Genomic DNA, 16,539 nt, shown 5'->3' with positions numbered 1-16,539 from the left:
TAAAAATAATGAAGCTGTGTGAGGAAGGCTGAAGATTGTGGACCAAAAACTGAGACAGGCTGAACTCTAGGCCTCTTGTGCCAGCCAGCCAGCCAGGCTGTGAATGCCAAGAGGAAGCACTATAAGGAAACTTAAAGTGCTACTCCAGTGACCACAGAGAATGAGAAAGTGAAACCCTCACTGTTCATCCGGAGAAACTTCTAGTCATCTTCAAATTGTATTTAACGATTTTACAGAGAGGAAGGGGGAGAGGGGGAGAGAAAGGGAGAAACACTGATTGTTGTCTGACACATCTATGCATTCACTGGCTGACTCCTGTGTGTGCCCTGACCGGGGAGGGAACCCGAAACCTTGGCGTATCAGGAAGACGCTCCAACCAACAGAGCTACCCAGCCAGGGCAGTTTTAGGGCTCTTGATAGAAGCTCAAACCAGCCACAATGTCCCCCTAAGCCCAAGCCTAAGCCAGAGAAAAGCCCCAACCCTTCAGTTCTGTGAAGACTGAGGGGAGGACACTGAAGGAGGGTTGGAAGCAGCAGGGTTTGAGAGGATAGCTCCGATGTTGAAGAAAGTTCTGCTCTGAGTAAGTTGCTCTCAAACAACATCACACGCTACAGAGGCATCATTCACGAGAGGAAGAAGCACTCAGCACAGCAGACTTCACTGTTATCTTATTTTAAGGACTTGCCACCACTGATCCATCAGCATCGAGGCAAAACCACCACCAGCAAAAACATGCCGAAGCTCAGATGAGTAGCATTTTTTAGCAATCTGGTGCTTTAGCAATTTTCTTGTGCGGTACTTTTAAATTGAGGTATGTACATAGTGTTAGACACAATGTGTCTGCACACACTCAGTAAGATGACAGTGTAAATGTAACTTTTATAAACACTGGGAGACCGAATGTGACTCGTTCCACAAAGACATTTCCCTGTGACATGTGCCGTCTAGAAGGCGTGACTGTAAGACATGTGACTTCTCTGGTCCAGCTTCCCTCACATTAGACCTGGAGACACGGACAAGCCCCAGAGAGGGAGCCTGATGGCCCTGAGTGGAATCAGCTCCAGTCTCCTGTCACCCCCAGTGACAAATCTCAGAGGAAAATCAATGACCAAACCAAGCAGCCATGGCCCACCTCCCACCCCGCAGCTTGGCCTTGTCAAGTCAATCCATGGGCAGTTTCTCTACTAGCAAAATATTTTTATTGCTTTATAATGGTAAAACAGGAAAGTCAGGGTTTCTTTTTGGTGTATACCAGAGTTAAGGGAAGTAGAAGAATAAGGGGATTAATAGGATTTTTATGTACTTTGATGACAATAAAAAGTTAACAATACCGTTTGCCATAAAACTTATCATAGCTCCCCAAAACACATATATAAAGGATCAGTTTTAAAATCTATAAAAGTAAAAAATATACAGTCAGAAGCTCTATCGCTTATTCCATCTTTAATATAAAATTGTAAACATTTATTTACACAAAGCAAATGTGTATAACAAAAGTCCCAGCACCCTTTTTGAGTCATGGCTCCTGGCAAATGGGGGGGAGGGTTTACACTGAAGTGGTATCCCTTCCTCCCTGACTACCCAAACACCAGGTTCATAAATAAAGCCACGGGCGGCTCCCTGGGGGGCCCAAGCATCACATTTTATTGCTCTGACACTGCAGCAGGCAAGGAGCCTGCTGTCTGTCTAGGTGGCCCAGGACTAGGGGGACTAAGGCTGTGGCAGCCTCCCTAGGAGAGGGAGAGTGCCCTGGGGACAGAGGTGAGTGACAGCCAGAGAGAGACCAGAGAGGAGCAAGGGCCCATCACTAGCGGTCTGCCCACCCTTTTTTGGTAGAAAACCTGCTTGAAGTCACCCTCCTCCCCTCTACACCGGGGACTGCACACAAGAGGGTGGTGTCACGGGCTCTATGATTCACTCCCTTTTGGAGAGCGAAGTCTAGCACCCGGAAAAGGCAGGGAAGGTGGGTCAGGGGAAATGGCTCTAAGAGAAGAAGGGTGAGGGCTGAGCCCCCACGAAGGCACTGCAGGTGCAGAGCATCACCAATGGGTGTCCAGCCCCCTGTCCCTGCACCCAGGCTGCTCTCGGGAACCTTCTCAGCTCAATTCTTTCCATAGGACACTCTGTGAATGACTATGGCAGTCTCCCCTGAGACCACGCTTGTCAGCGGCCCTTTCTCCTCTGCTCAGTGGGAGAGGGGCTCACCCTGTGCTCCAGTCCTTTTTCCTTTTACACCGAATGCTTGCTCCATCTTCCTCTACCACAAACAGCCCACAGGCAATACTTTGCTTTGTGGACTCCTAGCTTAGTCAAGTCCATTAATTCATAGACCTTAAAAGACAAATCCACTTGGATCTTTAAAAAGGATGTATTAGTGTCATAAAGCAACTCTCTTTAAAAAGTGCAAGTCATCTGACGTGGGAGTGACAAGAGTAAAACAAAGCAGAACTCCTCCCTCTGCCTGGCATTGGGTGGGGCTCCCTGCCAAACCAGCCCACAACTCCTCCTTCCCCTCAGCTTTCCTTTCAGGGAGGGGTGCCTTCTTCCCCACAATGCGAGGTCTCCCTAAGGAACTGTAATGATTCTTTTCCCCGCCAATCTAGTAAATCATTGTCTCAAAAAGGTTTTCCAGTTGAGCTGCAGAGAGAAAAATGGGGAGGCAGAAAAAAGGGCAACAGAAGGGAAGATGGGGTGAAGGAAAGACCTCTGTGCACGACTGACCGACGCCTGCCTTCTTAACGCATTAAATACATGCTGTCCGAACACCCAGCTGCAGACGGTGGGGACTTACACCAAAAGGGGACCCGGGAATCCCAAACACTCCATTTCAGCATTTAGCATGGGGGCGACCTGGGGTCCTGCTACCAGTGTGGAAGGAGGGACCCCTCCACCAGGGTCCTCAGAAATGCCCACCAAAAGAGCAGCATTCTGGAGGGAGAGCTGCTGGGCAGACTGCACCTGTCACCAACCAGCGCTGCTGCCTCATGGCATCCTGTGCCTTTCTCGCACCTTCATCCGCCACAGCTTGTACTGATGGAAAGGCTTTTCCCGTGATGCTCCCTTTCTCCCGAAGGCGGACAGAGTCCGAGCACAAAAGGCCCTTAAAGGAAGCCCTAGGTTTCCAATGCCACGGAATCAGCTTAAACCACTACCTATCCTGCTTTAAAACCTTTAAAAATTTTAATCTTTTCTATGCTACAAAATGCAAGTAGTTCTGCTATAGGGAGCCTCAACAAATGCTTCCCCCCAACAATGAGGTGAGTGGAGAAATCTTGGATTAAGCCAACAAGATGGCACAGGTTTTTAAAAGCCTGACATTGTGGGGTTTCACTGTTTTATCTGTTGGCTTTTGGTCATTTGGACAGAAAACCACCTGTGGAACCCTGTCCTGCTGTCCTGACACCAAGTGATGATGCCAGCAGATGGTCTGGGGCCAGCCGGACAGACCACTACACTGGGGTGGAGCAGGGGGCTCCACAGATTCTGGCCAGGTGCGACCTCAGCCCCGGGCTCTGCTCTACCCACCCAGAACCTGGGCTGTGGGCTTTTGGTCCAAATAGTTGCTCATCATTGAATATGAGAACAAAACTACAAGATGTAAGAACACTGATAACACCATGAATCCTGCCATTACTGAGGCCCCAGAAGGTCATCCAGATCGTTCATCCACTCTTCCGAAGTCCTGTTCTTCAGCAAGGAGTCAATCAAGTCAGCATCCCCTGCCATGCTGGCCAGACCACTGCCCCCCGGCTGCCCACTGTAGGCAAAGGGGAGCTCCTGGCCCGAAGTCCGCACAGGGTAGGCTTGGGAACAGTGCATCCCTGCCCGGCCGCCCATAGGTGGGGCAGGGCTCTGGCTGAAGGCCCCCAGCTCAGGCCCACCAGGGCTCAGGCCCGGCAAGCCCTGTTGTGGGGCTGCCTGGGGAGGTGCCGGGGCGGGGGCGCTGGTCCTCTGCTGTGCACTCACGGGAGGCAACATGGGCCCGGCGGAAGCTGCCGAGCTCATGGGAGCCATGGGCCTACTGGGCACTACCTGGGGGAACCGTGGGCTGGACACCTGCAGGCGGGCCTGCTGCATGTGGAAGCTGGATGCTGCAGTGAAGGGGCTGATGGTGGTGCTGCCTGGGGCCGGGCTGCTCAGGGTCGGCACTCCATGGTGTTGCCAGGATGGATTCTGGCCTCCCATGGCCGCTGACACCCTTGGGACCTGTGGCTTAGTTAAACCAGAGTTCAGGGTCCCCTTATTGTGCTGTTGGGAGAGGCCAGAGCTCCCCAGAGAGTTCTGTCCATAGGCAGCTGAGACTGAGGTGTTCTGGCCCATGCTGGCCTGCCGAGGAATGTGGGCATGTCCGTTGGTGGCCTGTGATGGGGGCTGGGTGACTATCTGGGTGATGCTGGCAGCCATGCCGTAGAGGCTGCCCTGCGGCATGCTCTGGGAGCCAGTGAACTGAACCACAGTGCGGTCCTGCTGGCCCGAGTTTGAGGAGAGAGAGGAAACGGAAGTGTGCACAGGGCCCATTGGCATAAGGTTCCCGGTCTGAGGGAATCCTCGAGGGCAGCTGGAGTTAGACGGACCCAAGGTGTTCATTCCAGGCACGGCAGCAGAAGACCCTGGAAGACAGAGAAGATTCTGTCAGTCAAGGTGGCGTTTCTTGGCCACCACTGTGGAGACGCCTCCCAGAGTCAAGGTGCTGCTGCCATCCTATGGGCATGAACAGCAGAATGAGAACTCCAGGCACCTCACAGCCAATGGGACCTCAAAGAAGAGAGTCCTGGGGCCCTGGAGCACCTGAGGTTAAGATAGAGGCAGAGGGATGGGCAAGCCCGAGGGGAGGGCAGCCAGTGGCCTTGGTTTGTTCTTCTTCTGAGGCCCACCTATCTCTGCCCTGTGCAGGCCCAACTCGGGGCCCTGGGCTCCTTGGAGCCCACTTGGGGCACGCCGCTGGGAGGCACCGCGCCATGTGCTGCAGCAGCATTCAGCACAGGCTGGGCAGCAGACTGTGGGAGCACAGGGGACGAAGGCTCGGGGCCTGGGGGTGCTCAGCAGGCTTCAGAAAAAGCTGACAAACCCATTGGGATTTGAAAGGGTAGGAGCCGAGTGATTTGACAGCTTGGAGACAGGACTCCGGACTGAGAGAAGGGTGTGTGCGAAGTCATAAAAGGTGGTCTGTGAGGGGAGCTTTGTAGCTGGGTGTGGGGAAAGCGCCAGCTGGTTCGAGATAGCACTGAAGAGCTGCCCCTGCCTGGTCAGAGGGGAAATTGCACTGTGACCATGGCTCCAGGCCTCTGGGCGGGCGCTGCTCACACTGTGCAGATGAGACCCTCAGAAGGGAGCAGCCCCAACTGCACCCTGCAGGCACTGGCAAGCACCTGCTCTGTGGTGGGCGCTGTGCTAGGAAGACACTGAGGAATCGGACTGAGAGACACAGTGCTCTGGGGCTCTGCCTTAAGCGATGGCTACGGGGCAAAAGCACCGACTGAGGCAAGTTTTTGCGGGCAGGCCAGCCATTGTCCAGGGGCTGGCCTTCGCTGTTCACTTTGCTCCTCCCCTCATGCGTCCCACTGGCATTTAGCTAATGACTGGGCAGAGGAAAGGAAAGAGCCCCTCTCATTCCCACCGAGAGCCCAGAGCAACGACAGACGGCACGAAAGCAGCAAAATGGCTGAGACCCAGGCTTCTGAGATGCCCGCTGACTTTGTCTCCTCGGTCCTGGTCAGCATGCACATGGAACTCCACTTGGGCTCTTCCAGAATGCACAGCTGTGGTGAGTTCTTCTGGGACGCTTTACACTGAGAGTCACTGACCAAGGAAAGGACAGGTTCCAAAGACACTCCAAGAAGAACAGACCACATTTTCCTGCACCTGCCAGTTGGCAGGCATCTCTCAGTATTTCTGGAGTGACAGCCAAAGGAACGGCATCCAGACTCCCTCCTGTGTCTGACACAGGACATGTGAGACCCCTCAGAGTGCCTCCTGCCCCTTCCTGGCCAACTGTCCATGGCTGGGGCAGCCACCTGTGACACTTGAAAGTAAGCAGACAGGAAGAAAAACAATGAAGCAAAGGCCACACAAGTGCACTAAGTTTCTCCTTATCTGGAAACTGGGAGAGGTCATTTTGCTGAAGCAAAGAATATTCTCAAGAATTATAGAAGCCATTTGCTGCTGATAAGATTGTATAGCCAGGGACCTGGCCAAGGTACTTAGCCAAAGCAGTCTGCCTCTACGACCCTCTTCTCCTGGCTCAGTGGGTGACTTGGATGCAGCCCCTCAGGCAGAGTGAGGTTTCTATGAGGAAGTAAACCCCTGGAGTGCCAGACCAAGGCCACACAGGCACTCAGCACGTGCAGAGCAGCCTGCCTGCTCTGTACAAGGCCCGCCGTCCCCTGCCCCAGCCACCACAGCAGACGTCCCTCACCTGGGAACTGTCCGACTTGCGGTGGGAAGGTGCTCTGTGTCGGGTCTTGGTACTGGGGTGGTGGGCGGGTCAGATGGCGCTGAAACTGCTGCTTCTCCTAAAAATGTCAAGAACAGAGCAAAAAAGACCCACATAAAACAAACAAACAAACAAACAATGTTGAAGTTGAGGAAAGAACACTGTCCAAGCTTGTCACTCACAGATGGACTCCTGTAGACATAATGCTCATAGTCTCTTTGGGGGGATTTTTAATAAACACTATAAAGCAGAAGGATGAGTCAGAGCTAAGTAGCAATAATTAAAAAAAAAAGTGGTATATCAGTTTTTTAAAATAGAGGGCAGATCAGGAAGGTGCAAACCAAAGTCACAACAATGTACCATGTCAAATGCACTACAACGGGTAGAAAAAAGAAGACAGGTGTGGCAAAGATGTGGAGAAATCGAGACCTTCATGCACCGCTGGGGGCATGTAAAATGGTGTAGCTGTTTTGTAAATTGGTCTGGCAGTTCTTCATAAGGTTAAACGTAGGAATTAGCATTTCACCCAGCAATTCCACCCCTAGATATACTTTCAGAGAATTAAAAAGCTATGTCCACAAAAAGTTAAGGAAACAGCCTATCTATCAACAGATAAACAATTAAAATATGACATATTCATATGACAGAATATTATTCAGCCATAAAAAGGGGGGAAGTACTGATACACACTACAGCATGGTTGAACCTTTGATCCACTCACATGAAACGTGCACAAAATGTGGATGGGTGGGTGCCTAGGCCTGGGAAGACGAGGGGAATAGCCTTCCCCGGGTATACAGCTCCTTTTTAGGTGTCACTTTAAATCGGTGAAACAACTCAAATGTCCTGCATATAGCTGTTATTTAAAAAACAGCAGAACTGAGGCAGTAATGTGGGTTTTAACATCATCCTCAATCGACCTGAACTGCTGGATGGCTAGTTCTTCTCTTATGTCCTAGGGGTGTAATTTAAAACCTGAGAACTCTTGTAAACTCGACACCTGCACACTATACCTGGTGACCAAGTGAGTGAACAGCAGCACCTGGTGGGGCCTGTCAGCCCTGACTCTACAAACTGCAGGCCCCCGGCAGGTCTGGGCTCCCGGCCCCAGAGCTGGCCTGTCACAAACTCTACATCTACAGCCACATTGGGCCCCATATGCACTGACAGACTGGGGGACTGGACATGGAGAAATGTCCCTAACACGTATGGTTTCAGCCACAGATTCTGCCTTCATTAACCCCTCACTAAGTGACACAAAGCTGCTTCTGGCACTTCTCACCACTGTGAGAAATGCCACATTCCCAGAAAAGGACTTAAAATGGCAGAATGCTCTGATACCCACAAACATGCAATGAGCGCACAATCTCCTCGCGCCCTGTGGAGCATGTGCCCTTGCAGTGACCTGGAGGCACATGGTAGGGGTGCGGGTTGTGCTCCCGCCTTTCTCTTTACCTGCTCTGCCAGAAGGTGCTGCTGCCTTTGCAAGAACTGCTGTTGCTGCAAATGCTTCTGTTGCTGCTCCCTCTGTTTCTGCTGATCTAAAAGCAACTGGTGCTGTTTCATGACAGCCACCTGCTGCTGGCCGCTGAGATAGGGGGCGCTGCTGTGAGTGCTGGCCACGGACGCAGTGGGCGGCTGGGTCCCCACGCTGGATGCCTGGGCTGGCACAGGGACGTTGGGAGGGTTCTGCTCCTGTCAACACAGATAAGGGGTCTGGAGTCACGTGGGACAAGGTGAAGTCTGCAAGCCCTGACCAGAGCACATGAGCGCCACCTAGTGAGAGCCTGGCTCCCTGCAGAGGATTCCAGTGAGCCGCCCGCCAGGGCCAGGTGGACACCCAGGGAGCGAGTGCTTGAACGTCCAGGTGCAGCAATGCGCAGTCACAAGCAACATGCTAGCTTTGCTTCCTGCGACTTGCCAGTGGCAAGGGTGTGACTTTACATTTAAGTTCACATATTTGCACCCAACAGCTTCTGTAGTCAACTGGAGCTCATATACCCTCGCTCACTGGAATGCATGAGTGCAGGAGAGCCCCAAGGAGCACTTGGGGGGCTCTGGGTAATGGAGACTCGCCACATTTGAGTGTGCAAACCTTGGGTCCCTGGTGGTGGGCCTGTCCCTGAACCTCCTGCGATTGCTGTGTTTGCCCACTTATGTGCAGCATTTTCCTGGGAGAGACTGCTTGGCTTCTGTCAGATGCTCGTGCCCATACTTTCTAGTAACACATGGACCAAAGTGAGAGTCATGTCAAAGGTCACCACGGTGTTATGCCAACATCATTACTTACATTTAAAGAAAAAGTGGGAAAATTTAACTCAAAACAGGAAAAAGGCAAAAAGCAATGATCATTTAAACAAGTTCAACTGCTTTAGCTCCTTTCTAGTCCTTATTCACTTGTGTATTTAGTCTTTACAAAAGTCTAATCTCAGAGCAGGCAGATTCTGACGTAATTCCTCACCCTGATCAGCAGCAGCTCATGGGCTACGGAGAGCTCTGTGAGGTGCAAAGTGCTAGTGCTACTAAGATAGCAGTCGTCACTGGGCTGCTCTTAAGGTGGCTTTTAGTGGCCATGCAGCAGTTTAAAGGTTGACGTAAGCAAAAGTCTCAACACTGACACATGCAGGCTTGCTCTTGTTGCAAAATGCTTAAACTGCTTCCAATTTGGGGCTATTAGCTACAACCATGTAATGAATATCTTGTATATAACTTTCTCTTTGGGGGGCAGTATTTCTTGCAGGGGTATAATGTGTCAATGCCTATGAATATTTTTACGGCTTACAAAAAACACATAATGCCAAAATTACTTTCCAAAAGCACTGTGCCCATTTATATACCCTTATCACTATAAGTGTGTCAACTTCTTCATGCTATTACCAGCTATCAATATACAAAGGTATTCACTGAAGGCTTACTCTTCCTAGTGAAGAACAGGAAGCAAGTTTCAGGGGATCAAAAAAGAAAAAAGTCCAGGACACACCGTGGAGGGAGCAAAGCAAGTGTACTGCGCCCCTTCTCTGAGGAAGACATTCTCCTGCTGCTCAAGGCCCACCCATCGGAGGTCACCCAGGGAGGAGGCATCTTAGAACATAGCTGAGCAAAGCAGCAGTGAAAATCATGACGGTGACAGGACCGGCCCCTGACCGTGGGCGCCCTGCAGAGCCATGTGATTCTGCCAGGCCTGTTCATAACCATTGAAGACCCACGGTGCTCAGACGTGTTGGCAGCAGCATTCACCTAATAGATTACAAGCTTACCGAAGCTTACTAAAACTTAAGGGATATTTTTTAATGACTTTTGAGAGGAAGGGGGGAGGGTGGTGAAGAAAGAGACACTGATTTTTTACTCCATTTGCTTGTGCATTCACTGGTTGATTCTTCTATGTGCCCTGACCAAAGATGAAACCTGCCAACTTGGCATATTGGAACGATGCTGTAATCAACCGAGTTACCCGGCCAGGGCCTAAAACTTAAGGTATTTTGAGCATAGAGATCTGAAAGGTGGTTAAAAGAAAAAAAAAAGCAAAACTTTGAAGACGCATAGTAAATCTGATGTTTACCTGCAAAATCCAGACACAAATTACTTAAGTTGTGTGGCATGAACGAGATATAAGTACAGGTGAATCCTCATAAGTGTGGATAGTTAAAACCAAAGGAATTTTACCCTATTTTTGTCTAAGACTCAACCCAGGTTTGCTTGATCAATTTTTCTCTCCCAAGGAATCAAAGAACAATCACAGCTCCCTCCCTCCTTCCCTTTGTTTCCCAACCATGTGGGATCCAGTAACCACAGGGATGCAGAGTAAGAGCGCAGAGCCCCAGCTCACCTGGCTAGGTGGAACCAGCGACGGGAAGGGCATATTTCCTGGCTTTGGTTTCATCAGAAACAAGGAATTCTGCTCGTTGCTCAGGTGAGGCAGCTGCTGGGGAAGGTAGGTCATCAGGGCTGTCTTGCCCGGGCCAGCCCCAGGGCCGCCTTGCCCGCAGTCTGCTTTGTAATGAGAAAGGGGCTTGGTGTTGCCATAGTCCAGCACAGACCCTTGGTTAGTCACAGTGCTCTGGCTCAAGTTGCCTGGCGGCGCCTGGTGACTCAGCAGGTTTACATGGCTGGGCTGGAGGTAGGGGCCTCCAGGGTGAGGGGAGCTCTTATTCACACTGGGCATCATGAGCAGTTTGGAGTTGGTGAAGTCTTGCTTGTAGCCGGGAGGGCTGGCAGGCTTCTCCATGGTATAGGGAACATTTAAGGGGCTGTGGGACGGGCCTGTCTGTTGCCAGGTGGACATCTGGCCTGGAGCTGGTGCTTGAGCAGCCTGCTGTGAATTCTGGAGCATCTGCTGGCGCTTCTGCTTGGCAGCAATCTGCTGGAGCTGGTGGGCAGAGGACAGCTTTGAGGCCCCTCCCGGGACCTGGCTTGGCAACACCACACTGGAAATGGCTCTTTGTGCATTCTGGGCCTGGGCAGATGCCGGCATCAGGTTGGGACTGGGATTGTCTGCCCCAGGCTGACCAGAGGTATGGAACAGAGGCTGAGAGCCCCCAAGGCTGGGTGAATCTGTGCTCACAGGCCCGGATGAAGGCCCCATTCTGTAGGATGGAGGTCCTACAGAATCAGCCCTCACTTGTGGAGAGCTTGACTGTTCTTGTTCCAAGGCTGCTGGAGAGAATTCTGTTTTAATGTTGATGTCCTGTGCCAAGGGAGGCTGTGTGGCAGAACCGGAAGACTCGGGGTCCTTCTTCTCTTCGAAGTCCTCAGTAAACAGATCCTTCATGTCTTCGTCAGGCACTGACCTGTTCAGCTCCTCAATGAGCTCCTTCCACTCCTGCTCGTTAAGATTGAGGTCAGGCATGAGGTTGCTTTGGGATATGGAGCCACCGGCCCCTGCGATCATGCAAGGCAGGTCATCGACAGGCTCCTGCTTCAGCTCTTTACTCAGGCTCAGAGGAAATGATTCGCTGGGGTTGCTGCCTCCATTCAGGTGGAGGCTTGAGTCTGCCAGACATTTCTTGTTCATGGAGTCCAGCCCCAGGGCGTGCTTCCCACTGGCTTGCAGGGCCTCTGCACCAGGCTCCTCAGGCTGACTGAGGGGGGAGGCTGGAGGCAGGCCGTTGGAAGAGACACCTACGCCCATGGGGACCTCCCGGCGGGTCTTCTTATGCCCAGGAAAGAGGTCTCCATAGCCATTCTGCTGGTCACCATTCTGTGGGGAGGCGGTGCTATCGAGACTCCTCTTCACAGTCTCATGGAGATGCTGAAAAACACAGAGAAGAGTGACTTGTGTGTACAGCGCCTTATAAGAGGCCCCTCGGCTTCTCGTGGTGACTTAAACCAGAGGCCTGCAACCCTGCAATGCTCTCCCAATGATTCTGCCTCCTCGGCCCCCACTCCCCGCTCTGGGGACACTCCCATTCCCCCCTGCCCCCTGACCCTGTGGCCTCGCCCAAGTCAGGACCATGGACTCAGCTGTGGGAAAGCAACCCAGTCACAGTGGACAGGTCAGTTCTGCACTTCTGCAGGACGAAAGCCTGTTCTGTCATTCAGTGTAAGGGTGTGCCTAAGAGTGGAGCCAAGGAGAAAGAGGCAGAGGACACACACACATTCTGAGGCATCATGTGAGTCCTGGATCTAGTTGTACCTGAGACCAGCTACTCCCCTGCCCCCACCCACCTTTCTACCTTCTTGTGTTTCAGCCAGTTTAACTAGGATTGCTGCTGCTTTCAGCTGAAGGAGCCCTGGCAATACAGGTTCTTTCTCAGCCTTGGGGGGTTGGCTGGGAGGGAGTAGTCACCAGCACCAGGCTCCATCTTGTTGCCCCACCCCTTCTCTCCTGCTTTTGTCCCACTCTCCTGCCAACTGTGAGCATTTTCTAATCACCTGCACATTGTCACCAACTTTCCCAAACCCCTCTTCTGACCCATATATCGGACCACACAGTGAGATCTGTCTGCACCAATACTCTTGCTTTGCTTCCCCTTGTCCTCAACCAGATCTGTTCTACAGTCCTTATACAAAGAGTCTGCTCTGTGCCAGGGACAAGTGCTGGGGACTATTAAGACAAACAGGGTGCTCCCCTCTCTTCATGGGCTCCCAGTTTCCAAGGATATGTGACACACAGGGACACGGCCACAGAATAAGACGAATGGCTTATGCAAGCAGCAGAGCAGTAAGCATCCTGAGAATGCAAGGGCGGGAGTTTCAGGAAGTGGGGTGAGGAGGTGAGGAGGAGAGAAGGTAATGTCTTCCTACTGTTTCCCCAGCCTCATTTTCAGCCATCAGGACAGTAGTCCTCCACTAACAGAGGTGCCCACGCTCAGCTTCTGACCCTGGCTGCTCCTTTCCCATGTTTACTCTTGTTATGTGTGGGCAGTTAGACAGGCGTGACGGAGCAAGGATGATGGGCCAGGTGCAGAAGTCACCAAGGTGGGAAACCCTGGGTACCTAGCAGCAGGCAGAACTGGAAAACCCAGGACCTGGCCCCTAGGGTGACCTTTCCCCCTGGCATGCCCCTGCTCATGCTGGCAGTAAGATACCCTCAGTGGAGGAACAAGGAACGGATGAGTGGCCTTGTGTGACTTCCGCCCGGGCCCTGGCATGACCATTCCCTGAAGCGCTAACCCCTAGGGATAACTCCTAAGCCTCAGCTGTGTTGCAGCTCTTGGCTGAAACCAGACACAGTGAGGCCATGGCAGACCTCAGGACCAGCTACACTAACCCAGGACCCCCTTCCTGGCACCAACCCATCAGTGGAGACCACGACCCTGAAAGGACACACCTGGACACTGATGACTCTTCTATTGACAACCTCACCTGGGACCTCCCCCCAAATCCCCACTCTTAAAAGCCCTCAGGATGAAGGAGGACACAGTATTTCTTTAAATCAGTATCTGGGAACCTAAATTAGCTCAGAAAAACTTAGGAATGTTTTGATCAATGAAACTGTAGGGAAGAGGTATAAGAAAAACACAATCCTAGGACCCAACTCAAGAACATTCTTTTTACTTTGCTTTCTTTGTAGGCTCCTCTGCTCTCTGCTTCCTGCTGCCACCTGGGGGCGAGAGGGGAAAAGAAACTGTGCTCCTAAAATGGGCCCTTTATAGAAAACACAGGGAACTCATATCCACATAATCTGCCAGAAGGAAATCAAAATGAGTTGCTAGTTTTTCTTGGATTTTTATTCTTTCTTTTATACTTTTTGGAAAATCACTTGTTCCTCGGTGTCAGGTCTGGGCTGACTAAATTTGCTTAGGTGTCCACTTTCCTGTGGAGGAAGGAGGACATCTATAAAGTCAAAGGACTTGATGAGTCAGCTGATCGTCCCGGGTTAGAAACAGAATCCTTCTTTGCCCTAACACTTGTAAAAGCTACCACTCCCCTTTTCAATGTCCACATGCAAACAGATGCAGACAAGTTCCAAAGTACAACTTACTTTTGTAATACCAGTTGTGCAGCCAAAGGAAACATCAAACAGGAATGACCTGGGGGTGGGGGGAGTGTGTGATATGGTGGTTGTGGCAGATTTTTAAACCCTGGGAATCTACAGGAGTGCCTGCTATGTGCAGCACTGTCAAAAGAAGCGCCGTGAGTAAACCAGAGCCTAATCTCCAGGAATTCACAAAGAGATGGGAAAATGGCCTGAACAGGTAACATGAGAACAAACACAAGCTGCCCTGTATAAATGCACAAGCTTGCTGTCAGCATAATGTACTTCTGGGCGCTCAGCTCAGAGGTTTCTGTCTTAACTGCCAAGTGGTCTCTCGGTGTACAGGGTTCTAGGAGGGTCAAGTTCTGGGATCACAAGACCTGGTGCTTGCTTCCTTCACAAAGGGGTTTTGCTGAGGAACACTGCATGCATGCCTGCTGTTAGGCTGGAGGCCCCCCATGTTCACCCACTCAGTCTTGCACCAATATATCCTGTAGGCCTGACTTCCACCCTAGCCTGTGCCACCCACCACCTTCTCTTCTGGAAGAGGGGGTGATCAATGGATCACCCAGGATATCGATACTGCTTCCAGTCAAGCCAGAGCTACCACACCTTCTGGACACTATAGCAGCATCCTGACACCCCGCGTGACCTGCTAGGCTTACGTGACAGCCCCTCCACACCCTCCTCTTCTACCATCTACCACTGGAAGTCCAGTATGCTTTGTGGCCAAACTCAACACGTGGCCAAATGACAACACCAATACTCTTCCACTCTGAGTTAACAGAGGCAGCTGGTTAAGACAGAGGGCTCTCTCATCAATGCTCCTTGCCTGTGGTCAGCCACCTGGGACACCAGCCAGTGCTTCCCGCCCCTTCTCCCTGGGCATTCATTTCCCCTGTTCCCCTCTCTTCTGTCATCCTCCTACCAGCCCAACATGTCCCCCTTCCCCCAGAACCAGCAGGCTAGTCCGTGGCTTCCACCCTATGGAACCAACTGGATGCTGAATGTGGGAGTAAAAGAAAGCAAGGGCTTGGGAGGGTGCTTTCTCCAAGGCCAGCAATGATCTTCATGCTGATGAACGCAGTCTACATTTTCAGTCTTTCCTTCTCTCTCTGTACATCATCTGCCACTTAACAACTCTCTGCATCTTTAAAGCCCTATCCCCATATTTCTTTACCACATTCTCTTTCCACTTTCTCTTCCACTTTCCTGGTTGCTTCTCAGTCTCCTTTGAGGTAGGTCTCCCCTTCAAATAAGGATCAGAGTCCTCTCCATTCTTCCCTCTGCACACACTCGCGGTAATCTCATCCACTCTAACTCCTGAGCCTGAATATCACACCCAGAATAACCCCGCTACCCCACCTTCCATGGGCCCTCCCTACTGTACATGGTGCTTGAGTCATGCCAGCCTGCCTTCCTTCATTCAGGTCCTCAAAGGTGCTGGGCTCATTCTGCCTCGAGGTCTTTCCACTCGCTCCTCTCTTTGCCCAGAACACTCTTCCCCTTCATCTTCCCAGGGTGGCTCAGCTCTTCAAAGTCATTCTCCCAACACCTACCTACTCCCCCCACCGACAGTCACTCTCTACCCTGCCATCTTGTTAATTCCCCCAGTGGAGGCACTCGTTTGAATGGGCACAGCTTCCCCATTACAATGAAAAGCAGGGACCCAGTACCTAGAACAGGGCCTAGCACTCCATAAATGTTTGTGACTGCATGTACTGTCTCTAACCTATCCATGTCTAAGAGCTCCAGACTCCTGTCTGTCCAACTGCCTACCTGGCGTGCTCTACAAGGGGCAGGGACACCTAAGACTGAATCTGTCTGAACCTGAGGCAGCACCCACCCCCCAACAGCTCTGTCAGCCTTTCCTCTGCTCCTGCCTCAGGGAATGCGAAGTCTGACCACCCAGGTACACAAACCAGAAGCCAGGGAGCCCCTCTTGCTCCTCCTGCTCTAGCCCCTGCACCCATCAGCACCCTTCTCTGACTGAGTGCACCTCCTTAGCAATTCTTGAATCCACATGCTTTTCTGCTTTTACTAGCATCAACCACCTGGCCTGAATTATTCTGTGTCTAAAGCTAGCCTTGTCACAGCCCTGCCTTCATCCATGCTCCGCCCTGTGGTCAGGGTGCTCCTGCAGAAGGGCAAATGGGACCCTGTCCCTCTCTTCCTAACCACTCCTGCTGGGCACTTCACTGCCGTCCTTCTGGCCCTGGCACGTGTGTGGCTCCCCACCAACTCTTCACCACACCCAGGCTGCATACTGCAGTGTGGCTCACTGGAACCCCTCCCACACACAGGCCTGAACACATAAAATTGTAACTCTTTAAGGCGGTACTGGTTAAGTGTGGGCCACTTCAGCTGAACACCATGCTGGCTCTTCCTTTCCCCTGAGCTCTTCTGGCCCCCTGCACAAACACTTGGGCTCCCCAGGAACCCAGTGTCTTCAGTAACGTGGATCCACTTTCATATAACACTCAAGGTTTCAGTGATTTGAGGAAAAATCCTGGAAGCCCAAATCAAATAGCAACTTTGATTAAGGCACAGATTTGAGCCAAGTGTGACAGGGACAAGCCATGACTTCCCAGAGTGCCTCGCAGAGTGTTTGGCACCTGAACTGCCTGCTCCCCGTCATGTTTCACAACCATGGTACACCCTCACAGGCCCCGAAGGGTGGCGCCACCG

At 51.8% G+C, this 16,539-nt stretch overlaps 1 protein-coding gene across 1 annotated transcript; it reads right to left on the bottom strand.

Moving 5' to 3' along the window:
• Positions 1–1,185: 1,185 nt before the first annotated feature.
• MAML1 (mastermind like transcriptional coactivator 1) lies at positions 1,186–14,550 on the bottom strand. Its single transcript, XM_036014444.1, has 5 exons — positions 14,517–14,550; positions 10,261–11,753; positions 7,890–8,129; positions 6,417–6,513; positions 1,186–4,611 (listed from the first exon to the last, which is right to left on the bottom strand). The coding sequence occupies exons 1-5, from the start codon at positions 14,548–14,550 to the stop codon at positions 3,632–3,634; spliced, it is 2,844 nt and encodes a 947-aa protein (XP_035870337.1). The 3' UTR covers positions 1,186–3,631.
• Between the last annotated feature and the right edge of the window lie 1,989 nt (positions 14,551–16,539).

Source organism: Phyllostomus discolor, chromosome 13 (genome assembly GCF_004126475.2).
Source record: "Phyllostomus discolor isolate MPI-MPIP mPhyDis1 chromosome 13, mPhyDis1.pri.v3, whole genome shotgun sequence".
Lineage (NCBI taxonomy): Eukaryota > Metazoa > Chordata > Mammalia > Chiroptera > Phyllostomidae > Phyllostomus > Phyllostomus discolor.
The sequence above is the reverse complement of the archived record's forward strand: the minus strand, read 5'-3'. Positions and strand labels throughout refer to the sequence as shown.